Consider the following 18,589-nt stretch of genomic DNA (forward strand, 5'->3'; position numbering starts at 1 on the left):
TCATGTGTGCATGCTCTCTCTCTCTCTCAAGTAAATAAATAAATTTTTAAAAATAAATAAGGGTAAGAATATTAGTAAATGAGAGACTGTATTTCTAAGCAACAGAAATTCCACATCATAACAAACCATGTCCAGATGGCCAGTAGATGAATCAGTGTCAGAGAAAGATGATCTTTTCACATGGGCTGACCAGCAGCTCCACATGAAATAAAGGTGGTGCATTTATCATTACTTTTGCCAGTTTCTTTTTCTAATGGTTACGGGTTCAAATTTAGGGCTTGCTTGTGTAGGATTCATCAGAAAAGCCCCATATTAGGGTTCTTATTTTCCCTTCCCAATGAGCATTCCAGGAGAAGGATGCAGAATCCTCAGCCACAGTAGTTAGAGAAGTAGTTCTGTTGGACCTTTGGTGCTGCCCTAAAGATTTTCCTAAAGTAGAGATCCAACTAATATCTTTCTTTGTTTGAAACTCTGAGGCAATTTCTCCCATAGCTTCAAATTCTCTGGTTTATATACAAAACACCCTTTATGATCTGCCCTTAATCCTGGTGTATATCACATTCTTCATAGTCACTGGTCCCCTTTGTGTCTCTGCCACTCTATAGTGAGCTCCCAGAGGGTAGGAAATGCATCTTGTTCATTTTAGTATCTCCATTAAGAACTTGGGAAATACTTGTTGAATAACAGAAGAGATGAATGGAAATATTGCCGTCCTCTAAGATCTAACATGGCTGTGTTTTTCCTTCCCTAAGGACTTTGGCATTATGTTCCTGCATCACCTTGTAGCTATTTTCTTGATTTCCTTTTCGTATGTCAACAATATGGCCCGAGTAGGGACCCTGGTCCTCTGTCTTCACGATTCAGCTGATGCTCTTCTAGAGGTAAATCTTTCCTTTCATCTTTAAGAGTTCAAAATCTAGTATTCAGGAAATCATCAAGACCATCAGTTCTTCTATGTTATTGTAGATGGCCCTGGGGGGAAGATAGTATGTGACTGATTTGAAACTGCAAAGTGTTTGTTTGTAAGTTAAATGGGTAAAAGTGAGACTTTAGTCCATACATTTTTATACAAAGAATGTTCATCATCTTAGTATTCTTTAATTGAATAATGAAAACCTTTACTATCTAACACTTAAGAAATGAATGTTTTAGAATTGGAAAATCATTACTTGAATAAGTTTTGTTTCTGGTATTGTAAGTTTCACACTGATATATCTGGGAAGTACATATAACTGAATTTAGTGAGTAATGGTAGTTGTACATCCTGATGAAATTAATTAGTCATAGTTTTTATTGCCAATATACGTATTATCCTAGTATGTTTATAGTGAAAATTATATTTGAATTCTAAAGTAAATATAAAAACTGTGTCCTCTGCATGTATAAAGAAAAAGTCTTTTTACTTTATGCTAAGACATGTATGTAACTGGTGAAAGATAAACTTACCAGAGTAGGAATTTCATGTAGAAGTGAGTCTTAGAATCTGTATTCTGAGTTTTTATTTTTGTTGGCCCACACCATTCTGCCCCTTGAAGTATCTACTGTCACTGTGAATGTAGAGGCGCTCTCAAATAATGATGTATTATTCAGTACAAGCAGAAATTCCACATGATACAATTGAATCTACTATAAAGATGATTAATCAAGATTTGAAATATTCACAGCACTTCCTTAAGAACTCTGTTCCTTATAAGGCTATGAAATAGAAAAATAGTCCTAACAGGCTATGTCAGATGATAGTATGGTGTTACAATTTTTAAGTGGTTCTAGCTAAACTCTATTTAGCATATTTTTTTAAAGGAGAAATATAGTTTTGTAAGGGCAGTCTCCTGCAAACCAGTTATCATTTGGTTAAATCCTAAGTATACTTGGAAGTGGAGATTTATACAGCAATATGCAGTTTTGAAATCAACCCTGTACTGTCTACCAACTTTAATGCATATGGAAATGGCTGGTTGAATCTTTGTCTATCACTTTTATCCAGAAAGGAAAAACAATCCAGAAATGCAAGCCATGTGGCTTAAAGACAAATATTCTTTATCACAATGATTTTCTTTACATTATACAGTAATGCTTGAGAATATCCAAATAATGAGATATGTCAGCTATCAACTATTTGAAGTGGGATCTATGACCTAGGGATTTTAGAAAAATTACATGTTTGATGCTTTTTTATTGAATACTGTTGAATGAACATAAGAGAATAATGGTTTACCTAGGCAGAAGGAGGCAGAAGATGCTTTTCTTCTTTCCTACTATAATTCATGGTATCACACCCAAAGTACTCATGAAATTAAAAGTTCACAATCCTGGCTTCTTCTCAGTTAATAAGTATTTTTTTTTTTTTTTTTTAAGAATCCATTTCTCTCACCACTCTGTGTTTTACTTAAAGCTACAGAATTTTAGCTTCTATGGATACTGTCAACAGTCCTTTCAAGTTTGACTCAGCTAATTTAACTTTCTGAGAAGTAGAAGATAATGTTATAAATTCAGCAAGACATCTTCAATTTCTAACCCTATGTGTGGGTGCATGTGAATTCTGTGTGAAAATGTAAAAAGAGGTGATCAAGCAAAATTGTGTTTTCTGTGTCACCTATTGTTACATAGCATCATCTACTTAAAAATGTGTAGATGGTAGGGAAAGGGAGGTAATCTCTTCCCTAATTTATAATATTAAAAGTGGTCACTTAAATTACTATCATAAATTATTAGAGTAATTCTCACAGACACTTGGAACATTAGTGACTTTCATCTAGAAAACGACCCATTAATGGAACTTCGAAAATTATACCTAAATGGATTCATTGAAATAACATGATCTTGACATGTTCTATATTTCTAAATTTATGAGAATAAGCCAAGAAACTGTCTCCCAAGAATATTCCTTATGCCTGTTTAAGGAAAACCTTTCATTCTAAGTAGAAAAGAGAAAACAATGCAGAAAGGCTCCATATATTTTGTATAAAGCTTGTGGCCTTAGTGTTTGGGACTCATTAGACTTTTAAAGGATTTCCTAGCACTTTGTATTTGACCTGTTAGGCCGCATTCCTGTGTTGGTGTCTTTGCCTTGCTGATATCCTCCATAATGCAGGAATTTTCTTATTTTTCTGTTTTCCTGAGATCAACCATATAATTGAATTTTTCAGGTTGCTGAACGTTTTATTAAATCTGTGACAGTCCGTAGTTTTACTTATAGCTAATGTTGCTTTTCACTGAACTTATGGGTAATTTATAAATACTGATGCATGATGCATGACATTTCAAAGGAGCAGGCAATTTTATGCATCTGGTAAGTTCTATCTTATAGGAGACTCATGCATATTGAAAGAAACTTTTCATTTACCAGTTTAACTACATTAATATATCCCATTCCTTCCTTTCATAGGCTGCCAAAATGGCAAATTATGCCAAGTTTCAGAAAATTTGTGATCTTCTGTTTGTTATGTTTGCCATGGTTTTTATCACCACACGACTGGGTATATTTCCGCTCTGGTGAGTATGCCAATCTTCTTTTCCGGCAGAGCCGCCCCTTCTTTTGCTTTTGAATTTCATTCCAAATATTTAGTGAGCAGCTTAAAGAAAGGGGGGGAAGGACTCAAGAAATGGCTTTGGTTTCTTCTTCCAGAAATATTGTATCCTTTCCTCATCTTTTCTACAGGATAGTGAGAGAAAGGTGTGCCTTACAGGAGTTCTGAGACTGCAGAAAGCTGTCCGCCATTCTGGGGTGCAGTCTAGAGTATGAATCAGAAACTCTTAGCCATGAAAGTTTGCATAAATAAAGGAAACACCGTGTTGCAACCAGTTACATAGCAGGGATCCTCCTGTACCAGGGGTTTACAAAGCCTCGTCCCTAGACAGGTAGCAGCAGCATCACCAAAGAGCTTGTTACCAGAGGAACTTCCTGGTAACAGACCTACTGAATCGCAAACTTTGAATTTGGGTCCCGGCTGTCTGTGTTTTGATAAGCCTTCTGGTGGTTCTGCTCCACATTGAAGTTTGAATACCATGTCCTGTGTAATTCTCTTCCTCAGCTGTATTGATAGCTAAAACAGAGGGAAGGTATAACCTGAAACTAACCCCTGAAATTCCCTTTGGCCTTGTAACGTCTGGATGTCTTTTGTTTTGTTGAGTGCTAAAGAAATAACGTGACTGATTTTGGTAGAATTTGACAGTCCTTTTTATAGAAAATAGGTCCAGTGTCATTAATCTTTTTTTTCTGGAAGGCTCTTACTTGAACTAGAAAAGAAATGAGCCCTCTGTATCGCTTAAAGTCTACCAGTGATGGCAGATTTTTTCCCCCGATTTTAAGAAATTGATTTGAATGGGAAATTAAAGCAATGGAAATTAGGAAAAGCTGAGAGATGAAGGGAGGCAATAATAACTTTCCCCAGTAGAAGAGTAACCATAATAAAGTTGGGATTCTTAAATGAATATGTCTATCACTGGAATGCATAAACAAATTACTAACACACACACACACACACACACACACACACACACCCCTTCTGTCTGAGACTCTCAGCCCTGTTTTAGACACTTACTATGAAAATCATTTCAAGAAACAACACTGTGTGTTAGCAACAAGAATTGTTTTATATGCTTGTAGGTAGGAAACACATGTAATTTTGTGTATAATGTATCTGTAATTTTTCAGGATTGGGTGTCTTTCAACGTTATTAAAACAGAACTTAGTAGTAAGAATTTAAATAGATATAATGCAAACAAAGTCCAAGACATATTTCTCCAGAGAATAATAGAGTTTTTCTTGCCTAGGGTTTTTGAGAACCTGAGTTTTAAAGGAATAAGCATCACTCTCAAGTACTTTGATTTGTGTACTTCCCTTAAAGGGTAGGATTAAAATTAGATGCACCCCCTCTCCCCTCTAGCTAATGTGTAAAAAAGCTCTTTAGGTTTACACAGCAATGAGTTGCCTGGAACATAGACTGCAGAATATAGAAATTATGCAATGCTACTAATAAGATAACTTGTAGGTATGTCCTGTGATGATGCCAGAAACCAGCCACTTAGAAAAATCCTTATAACCAAATACAAAGCAAGAACTTACGTTGCAAATGTTGTAGGACTTCTACTACCATGCCCCTGCATGAGGCCAAGTTTTTTAAGAGGCAACTTGCAGAGAGAAATATTTTATTGTTTGTAATACAATAAATAATTTATATACTTGATCCCATTGTAGTGGTACACGAAATGAATGAAATCCTTTTCAGTGTGTTAAGGAAGATGCATTGGTGCCTGGATGTCCTTTGTTTCCAATTCCTAGAGCAGAATGGGTATTGTCGGTGTTTAAAATTATAGTGTGAATGGGGCACCTGGGTGGCTCAGTGGGTTGAGCCTCTGCCTTTAGCTCGGGTCATGATCTCAGGATCCTGGGATCGAGTCCCACATCAGGCTGCCTGCTCAGCAGGGAGCCTGCTTCCCCCTCTCCCTCTGCTGCTCCCCCTACTTGTGCTCTCTCCTTCTCTCACTCTCTGTCAAATAAATTCTAAAAAAAAAAAAAAAAAATTATAGTGTGAATGACAATAGCAAGTAGTGTTTTACATGTTTTCCTTAATACTGTGAAATTATTTTTTTAAATTCCTTTTAGATTAGGAAATCCTAGAGTTGGGAGGGACTACAAGGGACTACAGGGTACCAGCTTCAGACTCTCCTCTCAACCCCTCTGCCCCAGATAGGAATTCTGTCATTTTCCCTAGTCCAGGAGTATTGCTTCAGAGGTTAAGGGAGAAATCGTTTTCTTTCTTCCTTCCTTTCTTTCTTTCTTTCTGGGGCAAAATTTCTGGTGCAAAATTTTGGTTTATTAAAGCATGGGGGCAGGATCAGTGTACAGAAAGAACTGCTGTGAGAAATGATTTCCTAAACAGAAACTTGGGTCTTTTTAACTTGTAAACTAAAGGTCCTTAATCTGTTTAGAAACCCCTGAAACAGTATAAAAAGCACGTTTGTGTGTGTGTATTTTTTTCCTGTAGGGGAGGGTGCATGGCTTTAGGAGATTTCTCAAGGATATCTCTGGCTCCTTCCCCTCCTCCAAAAAGTGGCTTTGGGGAACAGACTAAGTGTACCCTGCCACTTCAAATTGAAAACTCTTAAGAACGTGAAGGTCTCTAACATATCATCTGTAGGCTTTCTTTTCATCAGAAAGCATCCTTAATCCCTTCAATTATTCCTGCCTGTTGTTTGCTCTCCTTTGTTCCTGAGAATTCCTCTTCATGGTGTTCCAAATGTGGATTGCCTGGTACAAAATATAAGAGAACTATAAACAAGTCTTATTTAGAATGCATTTCTTTCTTTTTTTTTTTTTTTAAGATTTTATTTATTTGCCAGAGAGAGAGAGCACACACAGGGGGAGTTGCAGGCAGAGGGAGAAGCAGACTTCCCACTGAGCAGGGGACCACCACCTCCCGCCCCACCGCCCAGTTCAAGGCTTGATTCCAAGACCCTGGGATCATGACCTGAGCCAGAGGCAGACAACTGACTGAGCCACCCAAGCACCTCTAGAACTGCATTTCTTTAATGCAGCTTGTCATCGCCTTAGCCATAAGCTACTTTGACATTGTACTGTCGGTGATCTGATACACATCTGAGCTCCTGCCAGACTAGATCTCCCTCATCCTAAATTTATCTCATGTTTGTTTCTATTATGATTTATTCATACACCATTATATAGACTGCATGTATTCATAATGTTGTTTTCAAATATTTTAGCCCAGTTAGGGTCTTCTGAACTACATCCTGTGCCATACTTATGCCTCCCCCTTCCTGCTATGTAAGCAGATGCTTTTCATCCTTCTCCCAACTCACTGAAGGGAAAAGTTAACCCAGAGGAACTCCTGATACACTACTGCAGAATCTCTTTGGGTTGGCTTCAGTCTCTCAACCACCAGTCTGTCGTTAGGATTTTACTTGTTACTGTCTCATAACTGCCCTGTCTTCATGCCTGCTTTCTTTCCTCACATCCCCACATTTTTAAAGGTGTAATCAAAGAGGTCATCAAAGGCAGAAGCAGGGGAGAAAAGATTCTGAGGTCCACTGGCATGACTTGATTTTAAGAGACATTTATTGGCTTCTGGGTCTTCATTTCTGGGCACCCACCCCCATCTGATTATCAACAACAGTGAGCTTATCGCCCAAAATTTCCAGTCTTTGCCTTTTCTGTATTGTTTAGGTGTCGACTTTTACCTTCAATATACCACCCTTTTTAAAATGTATTTAGTGAATATGCATTAGGTACTTACTGTGTCACCAGTAAGGGGCCGGGTCCTGAGAATTCAGTTCAACACAGGTCCTGCCTTGGGACACTTTGCAGTTGAACCCTGATAGGTTTATAATTCTGGTTTATAATTTTCTGGTTTATAATCTGGGGGGTGGCTAGAGATTACAAATTATTTTCTGAACGTTTTCTGGAGGTAAATAAGATGACTGGATCGTCAGTGTTAAATAGCTAAGTGGAGCGTACTAAGGAGCTTTGTCAGCTAAATAAGCATTATCCTACATGGAGGTTGTGTATGTGAAACAATCAGTGGCTACTAGAGGGAAGGTGCTAGAGGTCTATTGGACTTCAGTTCTAACAAGCATTTTATAAACTTCTTTCTCCTTCGGGTACTTGTGCTTCAGGTGAAAGAGGAAACAAAATTATTCTCTATGTCCTCTACTTTGTTTAGTTTTCAGTCCATTCACTTTGGAATCTCCAGCAATATCTTCCAGGTTCCTTCTGCCTATACTTGTGTTCCCACATGAACCACCAGAATTTTTGTAATTTGTGGGTTTAATAACACTTGGCTCATTCTCTACAATGTCTTCAGTTCATGTCTCACCAAGACAGCATCCCCCATGATTAGCCTGTTTTATTTAACTCAGTGTACTTAAAATAATATCATTTTAACATGTAATCAATATTAAAAATTACTGATATTTGCATTCTTTTCTTGCACACCAAATCTTTGAAATGGGGTATGTGTTTCATGTTTCTGCATCTACTCAGAAGTCTATGTATTTTAGCCTTTATGTTGTGGTTGGACAGTCAGTGATAAAATTCATTTTTGAGGTTAAACCCATCGTCGTAAGCTGTTATCATTTTCATTGATCTGCATCTGTCTTTCCTCAACTCCATTTCTTTGTAATCCCTGAAATTCTTAACAATATCCCCTATTTTATAAAGCTATGGTTTCAACTGGCACAGAGTAGATAATGCCCAGTATCATTGTACCACGCATCACAATGCATTTCCCACAGTGGGGAATACTCAATATTTGTTGGGTGCATTAAGTACTCTTTCCTCCTAAACAATCTCACATCTGTTTTCTTTTTTCTTTTTTTTTTTTTTAAGATTTATTTATTTATTTATTTGACAGAGATCACAAGGCAGAGAGGCAGGCAGAGAGAGAGAGAGGAGGAAGCAGGCTCCCCGCTGAGCAGAGAGCCTGATGCTGGACTCGATCCCAGGACCCTGAGATCATGACCTGAGCCGAAGGCAGTGGCTTAACCCACTGAGCCACCCAGGCGCCCTCACATCTGTTTTTCTTAGTTCAGCATTTTAAATATTCTTAGTTGAGCATTTCTTAGTGGAGCATATGTAGTAGATAGGGGCGTTTTCCTACCATATTACACAGAGAAAATCTGTTCATTTAGTCAATGATTTACCGCATTTCTCTGGACTCTCTTTTCCTGACATCAATTCAATTCAGCAAGTACTAAGTTCTTCCTCCAGTACGATACTATCTTCTTTAAGGATTAGACTGTAAAGCTGTTGATGAGATACATTTTTGGTAGTTACATAAAAAAGTAATTTCAAAATGATTGCCTCTATCCTTCTGGCCCAGCCAAGACACCATATTGTAAGCTTCATCATCCCCAAACTCATACATTAGAATATGAAAACAAAAAAGGAAAATCTACTAAGATCCTGATAGTGAAGGAAGTATCATGGTGCAGTCAGGAGAAAAACTCTTACTTCGGGTCATGGTCCCCCTCCCTGTGTGTCTGAAGACCAGGGGTTTAATTTTTTTACATCTATGTCCCCACCAGGAAGGTAAGAATAATAGTAATTGTTCTACCTACCTTACCGGGAAACGTTAAGAATCAAACGAAATACTGCTTTAGTTCTATAACTACAAAGTACTTTGTAAATATTAAGGATTTTTAAAAATCTATTATTAAAAATGGAAATCCCCTTGGGGCACCTGGATGGCCCGGTTCAGTTATGTGCCTCCATTCAGCTCAGGTCACAATCCCGGGGATCAAGTCCCTGTTGGGCTCCTTGCTCATCCAGGAGCCTACTTCTCCCTTTGCCCGCTGCTAACCCCGCTTGTGCTCTCTCCCTAACTCTTGCTACAACAAATAAATAAATGACTAAAATCTTGAAAAGAGAAAGGGAAATTCCTATTATGGCCAAGTAGCTAGAAATTTTTATTACATTTTATAGCCTCCAACTAGTCTAGATTAAGGATCCATAATTGTAGACCCTTTTGAGATAAAATTTTAAAATGCTGTCTCCAGTTACGAGATTCAGAATATGTTATTTCAGTCACTTCTGTTTTCAGTTCTCAGTGAACATGTAATACCAGATATGCACCAGGTTGCCTTATTCCCTCAAATTTCAAGTGACAATACTGATCCTGAGCCACCAGAAGTGACCATTATTATTTGTAGAATCTCACAGGATTTCATAAAATGCAAAATGTCAGGCTAGTTCTTTCCTACGAGTCCCAGATTGATAGATCATTTTCCAATGATGAATGGGCATACCACTATTGCCAGAACCTCTTTCTTATGGTCTAATAATGACTTTCCACTTCTCCATTCATGTCCCACCAAATGCTAACCCCTTGGCTACAGGAAGGCGAGAGTCAAATACGTACCTTCAGTAGTCTGCTGTTATTCAGACAGAAGTGTGTAACATGGTGGTTTTCTGTGCATCTCTGTCCTGCAAGGTAGAATTATTTGCTGTTTTGTATTCTCTGAAAGTTTCTGCAGTTAAAAACAACCCCCCCAAAAAAAGTTACAGAAGAGCCTAGATCATTCTTTTACCATTTTCCATAATAAGATTTGAAATTCACCCAGATGGTAGGGGAATATCATCATCTTCTCTAATTTAGTGTTCAAGACATACTTTACCAAAGTAGTGTGGCTTATATGCTTTTCTGAATATCTGATAAGATTAGTCTCAGAGTTCACAAATTTGCAGAAGCTGGGTTTTTGTTTTCATTTTTCTAAAATCCATTGACAGATTTTTCTTTGACATTTTCCTTGCTGCTGGTCTGTGTTAAATATATTTAAAGGTTATTAGGTATTTGGGTATGTTTTTAATACATGCAATTGACATCAATTAATACCTTCCTGAGGTTGGGTAGAGATGGATGAAAACAATGTGTTTAAAATGTTTTGCCTCTTTTCATGTGAACATAATAATTTTCATATAATTTCAAGATTAAAAGGTTAGACCAGGAGTCAAAAAACTATGGCCTGTAGGTCAAATCAGCCTCATTCCCTGTTTTTCTAAATTAAGTTTGATTGGAGCACAAACTTGCTCATCTATTACATATTGTGTTTGGCTATTTTCTGCTACTATGACTTATAGTTGGGACAGAGTATATAGCCTGCTAATCCTAAAATATTTACCAGCTGTTTCTTCACAGAAAACGTTTGCCAACTCCTGGACCAGGCCATTAAGAATTAGTCTGATAAGTTATTTAAAAAAAAAAAAAAAAAAAAAGGGCAGTGGAGGAGAGTGATGTGTTTGTTACATGTATTCAGCCTTTCGATGTTCTCTAGAAGTATTGTCTACCTTAGGCAAAAAACGTGCAGGTATTCTTAATCTTGTATGTGAGGTGGGCAGATTATGCTCCCAATTAAGTAAGCTTTTTCCTTTGGTGACTTGAATCAACAGCAACAAAAAATGCAGTATCCTAGTAATGCTTTCGGCACAGAATTAGTGTCTTAGGCATTTTTTCCTCCTTTCCGATCACTGCAGAGAACGCTTTGCTAGGAGAAAGAGAGAAAAAGACAGATTGTTTGGGGCACCTGGGTGGTGCAGTCAGTTAAGCATCCAACTCTTGGTTTTGGCTTAGGTCCTGATCTCAGGGTCATGTGATTGCCCCATGTCAGGCTCTCTGCTCAGCACGGAGTGGGCTTGTGATTTTCTCTCCCTCTCCCTCTGTGCCTCATGTTCATGTTCATGTTCTGTCTCTGTCTCTCTCTCTCAAATAAGTAAGTGGATCTTAAAAAATATATAACGGTTATTCAAAGTATCATAAAATTCTGTATAGCCATTTCATCTGTTTTAATCTGAGTATTGTAAGTGAAGTCTAATGCCAAGGTCAGAGATTTGCAAATTCTATATTTGATCAAGAATCTCACTGATTTGAGAGTGATGCTTTGTGGAAAATCCTGTAACAGATGAAGAACCTGTATCAGCTCTTTCGTTCTCTTATGTTATGATAAGGTGCAGCTGTGGACCAGGCTGGTTCTCTCTTCCAGCACTCACCCTCACCTCCCTATTGTGGTCCCCAGATCTCTCCTGCCTACTGGACACTCTGTCCGTGCTAAGTCCTTTTCCAAGAGCTCAGCTCTAGACCTCCTTGTCCCTTCCCATTGCCCACTTCTCAGTCTAGACCTGTGTCTGCGTCATCCCAGAAACCCTTCCTGCAGAATCCTGGTATACAGAGCTCTGTGCCACTGTTGGGGGAGGCCATCCTGGCCATGTCCTTTCATTCTCAGAACTTGTCAGTACCTCTGGGACTGCAAAGTAGTCAAGGAGATGGAAGCACAGTGCCAGTGGCATCCCTGGAATCATCCTATTTCTCATGAGAATATGACATATCTTGTTTCATTAGTTAACTTTATATATCTTTACGACAAGGAAGCAAGCACTTTAGAAATTCCTCATAGGCAAGGAGGAATTTATTCTTTGTAAATCTGTTCCGTGCATTTCACCATGGGCCTGCTGTGTGGTAGGCACTGTGTGGGTGCTGGGGACATAGATATTGATTAGGTCCTGAGCCCAGGAACATCCGGCACTGGAAAATCATTAATAAATAGTTGTTAAATGAATAAATAAAATTCTAGAATTTCCCATGCAGTTTGGCGCAATCACGACTGAGACTTCACAGCCCACATGTGTCTTTCCTTATGATACAAAATAGTCTGGTCAAAGAAGACAAAGATGGCAGTGACTCAGTAGCTCTCAAAAGTGGGGGGATTCCAGCCATTGAATTGTTTGCTCAGACAGAATTTATAGAAACAGATTTGTGCACTTGTTATTATCTGCCTTTGTCCACAGCAGATAATAAAACAGAAATGCTTAGAGAATGCTAAATGTTCAAGAACTGGAAATAGAGGAGTTAAATATATATGTAAAGAAAATCATAGCACAACTAAATAGATTGAAAATGCAAGCAGTGACTAGGAGCCTGGTTGAGGGCGGTATGGGGATGTGTAGCATGGTGACTCTTGATAAATGAGGCACAAAGAGAAGTGGGAAGTGGTCAAAAGGTTGCAGGGCAGTGTAGGGAGGGAGCAACTGTTCAAGAGAAGGAGAGAAAAAAAAAACTACATTTCCTCAGAAGACTGTCCTGACATGGTAATTAATTCTGTCCAAGGGCCCTGGATAGTTGTGCCCAGCCACCACCAGGGACCCTTATCCGCCTAATATCACTGTCAGGCAAGGTACCCAACGTCAAATTCATAGCAAACACCACGTTTCCTAGAGCAACTTGCACCAACCCAGCTTAGCTGTCTTAACTTCCTGTTTTTGAATGTACCACATACACCTAATTTTTATACACCCTGGTGTCTTAGACTGCTTTGTATCTCACACAGCCCTAACCCATGCCTTAAATAGAGTCATCAGAAAATAAATGTTTTAATTTGTTGGTTGCTAATACATTGTGTCATGATCTTTGAGTTCTATATTCAGTATTTAGGATAAAATGTTATGAGAAGCATTCACTGAAATATTTATTAAAATTTGGTTGAAGAAAGGATTCTGAATACTTTCCATTATTGAGCCCACATAAGAATAGCCAGGTAGAAACAATTTTAATTATATAACATTTTTAGGTTCCTTTTAAATTGAAATATATACATAGTAAACTGTATGTAATGAGATGGACTAGCCTGTTAACTCTAACTTTACTGCACTGTAGTATGTGCTAATCAAATAAGGAAATAGGGGACATTATTTCCCAAAATAGCCTCCTGGGACGTGCTCTGGGTCACCTGTGTTCCAGTTGAGTTTTCTGTCCTGTTTCCTGCAGTGCTCCACAATCATAGCTGGGGAGGGGTAAGAATATTAACTTGAAGCTGTACAAGATTATAAACCATCAAATAATAGTAAAATATTTTTCAGTGACTTATTAGCTTTTTGGCTAATAATAAGTGAACAAAACAAATTAAAGAGAATTTTCTGGTGATCATGAACTCAAATATTTAACACGATTAACACTAATATCTAACATGATTAATATTAACATAAATATTATGTTATATGTTTATTAATATTAACATAATATTAACATAAATATTAACATAAATATAATATTTAACATGATTAACACTAATCAAGGTGTTAGTCTGCCAGATTGTTCTTGTTCTAATCTCAGGAATGTATGAGGCTGTTTTATCTCCTGTCTGTGGCTAAAGGGCAAACACCTTGGGAAAGCCATGGCTATTTTCAGTTTGTATTGAAGTGCCATGTGAACACATCCCATCCCGTGAAGCGCTGAAGGGATTTTTCTGTGTGTGCAAGTCTCTTAAATCACCTCTCTTCTCCAGAATACCACCTTACGGGAAAAGCATAGCTTGCAAAGTCAGCACTTTATTTGAAAGGGTCAAAACCCTCTCCTTCTACATTATATCTACAATCTCTTTCAGAAACAAGGTGCTTCATAAAATAGGTGAAAGCTGCTGCCCCAAAGTATAGAAGAAACAGAGCTTAAATATCTCTCTCAGTCATGAATTATTCATGGAGCTTGACCCCCTTTTCTGTTCCTGGCCACATGATTGCATTTATTTCAACTTGTGTCCCTCATCCCATTCGAACATTTAAGTAGAAGTGGGAGTCCCCTACTGTCAGTGGTCATCACGTGACATTTTCCCCACGCACTGGTCTGATGCTGTTGTTTTACTAATCATTCATTTCCCTGTCGCCCTTGCGATTCTCTCAAGACTGAGCTCCTAAATGCCTGGGGCTGTGCCCTATACCTTGTATGCTCTAAGTGTGCTGGTTTATCTTACAGTAGATCCCTATGATTTGTTCTAAGTCTTCATTTGGAATTTACTTTCATAAAGGTATTCACCCCAGATGGGTAGTTGGTTGACTTATTTACTAATTTCAGTATAACACAGTGTCATTCTTCTCTTTTCTTTCTCTCAAAATCAGGAACAAATATTCGGAATGCTAGAACAATGCTTATTTGAGCCCACATATCTTAACTAATCCTCCTACCATAACTTGCCCACCACGGCACGCTATCCCTCACAGCTACAGTTGGGGACAAGTTCTATTTCAGGCATAGAATGTTGGAGACGAATTTGAGTGGCCCACACTGGACATACTGACTTATGACTCTTCTCTTTTTATTTTTATTTTATTTTTTTTAAAGCTTTTATTTATTAATTTGACAGAGAGAAATCACAAGTAGATGGAGAGGCAGCCAGAGAGAGAGAGAGATAGGGAAGCAGGCTCCCTGCTGAGCAGAGAGCCCGATGCGGGACTCGATCCCAGGACCCTGAGATCATGACCTGAGCCGAAGGCAGCGGCTTAACCCACTGAGCCACCCAGGCGCCCAACTCTTCTCTTTTTAAATTGATTTCTATCTGTCCTTCAAGGGTTTGGGTAAGATGATGAAATTTTGCCTTATTCAGAAAATAACTGCATGCACAACTAGGATCATTGCTTATTTTTATCTTCTGGCCTACTTTTTCTCATACAAAAAGGTGAAATAAAGTGGGTGCTCCATCATATATAAATATATCTTATATATCTCTCTAAAAACTACTTATATCCATAAATATTCATTTGCTATAGATAAATATTTATACTTATATCTTAAGTAAATATATTTATAGACATTTATTTTATTTGTATATATTTCAGATAATGAAACTTCTGCTTACTCTTACCAATATCAAATAAATATCACAACAGCTGCTTCCATGAGTTTATGGGGCTTTCCTTTTTAGTAATTAAGTAGTAGTGAGACTATTGATTACTGCCTGCTGCAAAAGAAGTAAGATTGCATGATACATTTTCTTCATAAATTGCCCCTAATGGCTTTGAGATTTCAGATAAGGCAATTCCATTGCATTTGCATGAAAAGCTAACCGATTCATTAAAACTGTATTTTGCTGGTACTGTTTGTACCTGGAGAGTTTTGGTGCTACAGACAAGTCTAAAATGGGCACAGCATCACTTCTAACCATGGTCAGGATATGTTTCCCCGGGCCAGTATCCGGAGCACCTTGAAAATAGCCAGTAGTTTTCCAAACCACTTGAGAATGGATCCAGACTATTTTCCTTTAAGCAGAATGGGAAGAGAGGTTAGTTTTCCTTCTTCATATTAACACCCTGTCCCTGTTCTGGTGGGCAGTGATGACTTGCTCCTTCTGGTTCTGAGAACATCTGAGAACGTCTCAGAGTGTTCAAAGTGATGCAACTCCATTTCCGAAGAGGGAGAAAAATGTTTGATGTTCAGGTATATTAGTTAGTAGTGTCATCCTGTAACTAAATGAATATCTTGTAGTAGAAGAACAAAACATGAATTTATTTGTTCTAAGGTATAAGTGGCTGAACTTCAGCAGAGAAGAAAGACAAAGCATGTTTGTATTGAATTATTTTAGAAATAAATAAAGCCTCTGATGCTTATGAAAACAGCTTGAAAGTAAATTAAAACATAAATGGTTGGTGCGGTGAGGAGTGATAGGGGCCTCACCCAAGAATCTGAATTGAAATAAACACATGTGATAGTCACCTTGTCTTGTGCCTAATGTAGCTTATCCTCAGGAAGGTTTCTCAGGCAACCTTTTTGAACAAATCAGAAAAAAACCAACTTGACAGTATTCTATTTATTTAACCTATGTTGTTCAGAAAGAAAAGGAATTCGTGATATCAAATACTACAGGGAAGATCAAGGCAAATACCAGTCACGTGAACTCTGCATGTGCTCTTCATCTGAGAAATGAGAGAATTGGAATACCAACAATCTCTTCTAGCTTTAAAATTTCTTCTTATTTTAATTAACATTTTAAAATGCCTTGGTTTTCTAATTTCACGTTACAAGTGAGTTGGTGACTTCCAGTGAGAAATTTTCATAGAGTGATCCCCACAAGAAATCCTAAGGGGGTGGAAGGTGACAAGTAGGTGGTGGACAAGAAGAGATAGATGATTTGCTTAAAAAGTTTGCAGTGTATAGAAAGAAAGAAGATGATCATTAGATTGAAGACAGTATCACATGAAGATTTTTATAGAATACTGGACATCTGTGCTTCCTTTTAGAAACAGAAGAGAGAGTACTTGTAGGTGTTAGTGAGGTACCCATGAATTATCAAGAAGAGACTCCTGCCCTTCAGAGAGCTGAGGGAAGGGAGGCAGTCATCCACTGTTGGTTCTAGTTAGGTGACTTCTCAGGTACCATGACTCCTTGAGTCAAAATAAAGGAAGAGATTGAGGATACTGATGATGGAGACTGAGCAAACTGGGCCTCAGGGATTAACAGCCATTTAGAAGGAAAGTCTTGTGAAAATAGGAAGCTTATCCTTCTAAAGTATGAGGTACAAAGAAGAGAGAGAATACAAGACTGGGAAGGAGGTATATGTTGCAAGTGACAGACACACATATCTGATATAGTTTCTTCTTAACAAGAAAACCATGGTCATACTTGACAAGACATGAGAATTTCATTGGGATTTGGGTGAGAGGTCCCGGGAAACAAGAACAGAGCAATGACAGGACCTCATGCTTTTTGAGCCAGTGATCAATGAACTTCCATCACTTCCCAAGGGACCTTTATCATTTAATACCAATGACTCAGTTTGTGTATTGTGTAGTGACTGTCCAAATTGGTATATCTCTTTCCTGAATGGATGGTAGCAAAATTCTCCTGGTGTCCTTGGGACCCCAAACCAGTAACCCAAGCTATTTTATGTTCTATAAGACTTCAGAGGAAACTGAATGCCAGAAAAGTTAAGCACTTGCCCAGAGCCACAGCGAGTTTTCATCATGGACAAGAATAGAAATATATCTTCTGTTTTCTCCTCTAGTGTTCTCTGCTTTAATTCATTTTACACAGCAGTGTAAAATGTGAAGAATAAAGCCCTGAACTAGGCTAACTTTGGCTTTAGCCTTGCTCTACCACTGACCTTGGGATGCCTCAGTATCTCTAGGCCTCAGATTACTTACTGATAAAGATTTTCCAATTTAAAACCTAGGTCTAAAAGAATGTGCAGCTTCAAGGACCAATTGAAGTTAAGTACCAAAGGTTCCGGCTACCTGGGAATTTATTAACTGGTTTCCAGTAGTTAGGGGATTGTAAGACGAAAGAAAAGTTCATCACGACAAGAAAGCATTTAGTAATAAATTAACCAGTTTAAAAATTAGTGCCTTCTCCAATATTTCTGTGTCATGTCATTAGTGCCTTCCTCACCAAACTAGTGCGATGGAAGAAGAGTACCAGAGCAATGAAAGTCAGTTGCCAAGTGAAATTGTACATGATATACAATATGCAGGATCTCATGAGGTCAGTGAAAGTGATGTCAGGGCTCTGCTCAAAACATACTCAAAACAAACCAAAGAGGAGTTGGCAAGACCTCTTAACAACTGGAAAAAGGAAAATCAGCAAGAATGGTGACATGATAGGTACTTCAAAAAGGAAAGACAGGAATTTAAAAGGAATATGAGAGACCCTTAGGGAAATGTTGAAGCCCTCAAATAATTGTGAATTTTCTGTAAAATGGTCATGTACCACTACCACTCAGTTTTGGAGGAAATTATACAACCCTCCCAGTCAACATTCATTCATTTTTAGTTCTAAGAATTAGAACATAGTTGCAATTATAACCCAAATTTGATTAAACAGAAAATAAAATATTTCATGAATTTTACTTCATTTCTCAAAGTAAAATCTTGATTGACCTGTTTTCTGTGAAATTTACATTCCATTTAAAGTGGATTCACTTTGTTTTTTAAATTATTTCCTTTTTGAAATTTTTATCTAAGTTCCAGTTACTTAGCATACAGTGTAATAGTAGTTAGAGTAGTAGACTTTAGTGATTCATCACTTACATTCAACACCCAGTGCTTATCACAAGTGCCCTCCTTAATCCCCATCACCCATTTAACCCAGCCCCCACACACCTCCCCTCCAACAACCTTCAGTTTGTTCTCTATAGTTGAATCTGTTTTATGGTTCACTTAGCTCTTTTTTTTTTTTTTTTTTTTTTTTTTGCCCCATGTTCATCGGTTTCTTTTCTTAAATTCCGCATGTGAATGAAATCATACAGTATTTGTCTTTCCCTGGCTGACTTATTTCACTTAGCTTAATATACTCTAGCTCTATTCATGTCACTGCAAATAGCA

At 37.9% G+C, this 18,589-nt stretch overlaps 1 protein-coding gene across 2 annotated transcripts in view; it reads left to right on the forward strand.

Moving 5' to 3' along the window:
- The window catches only part of CERS6 (ceramide synthase 6), a 309,729-nt gene that overhangs the window by 256,334 nt on the left and 34,806 nt on the right, over window positions 1-18,589 (forward strand). For both annotated transcript variants that reach the window (XM_059394118.1, XM_059394117.1), the window contains exons 7-8: window positions 753-881; window positions 3,386-3,492. In XM_059394118.1, the coding sequence (XP_059250101.1) occupies window positions 753-881; window positions 3,386-3,492 (236 nt within the window). The remainder of the gene's footprint in view (window positions 1-752; window positions 882-3,385; window positions 3,493-18,589) is intronic.

This window comes from Mustela nigripes, chromosome 3 (genome assembly GCF_022355385.1).
Source record: "Mustela nigripes isolate SB6536 chromosome 3, MUSNIG.SB6536, whole genome shotgun sequence".
In the NCBI taxonomy this organism is placed as follows: domain Eukaryota; kingdom Metazoa; phylum Chordata; class Mammalia; order Carnivora; family Mustelidae; genus Mustela; species Mustela nigripes.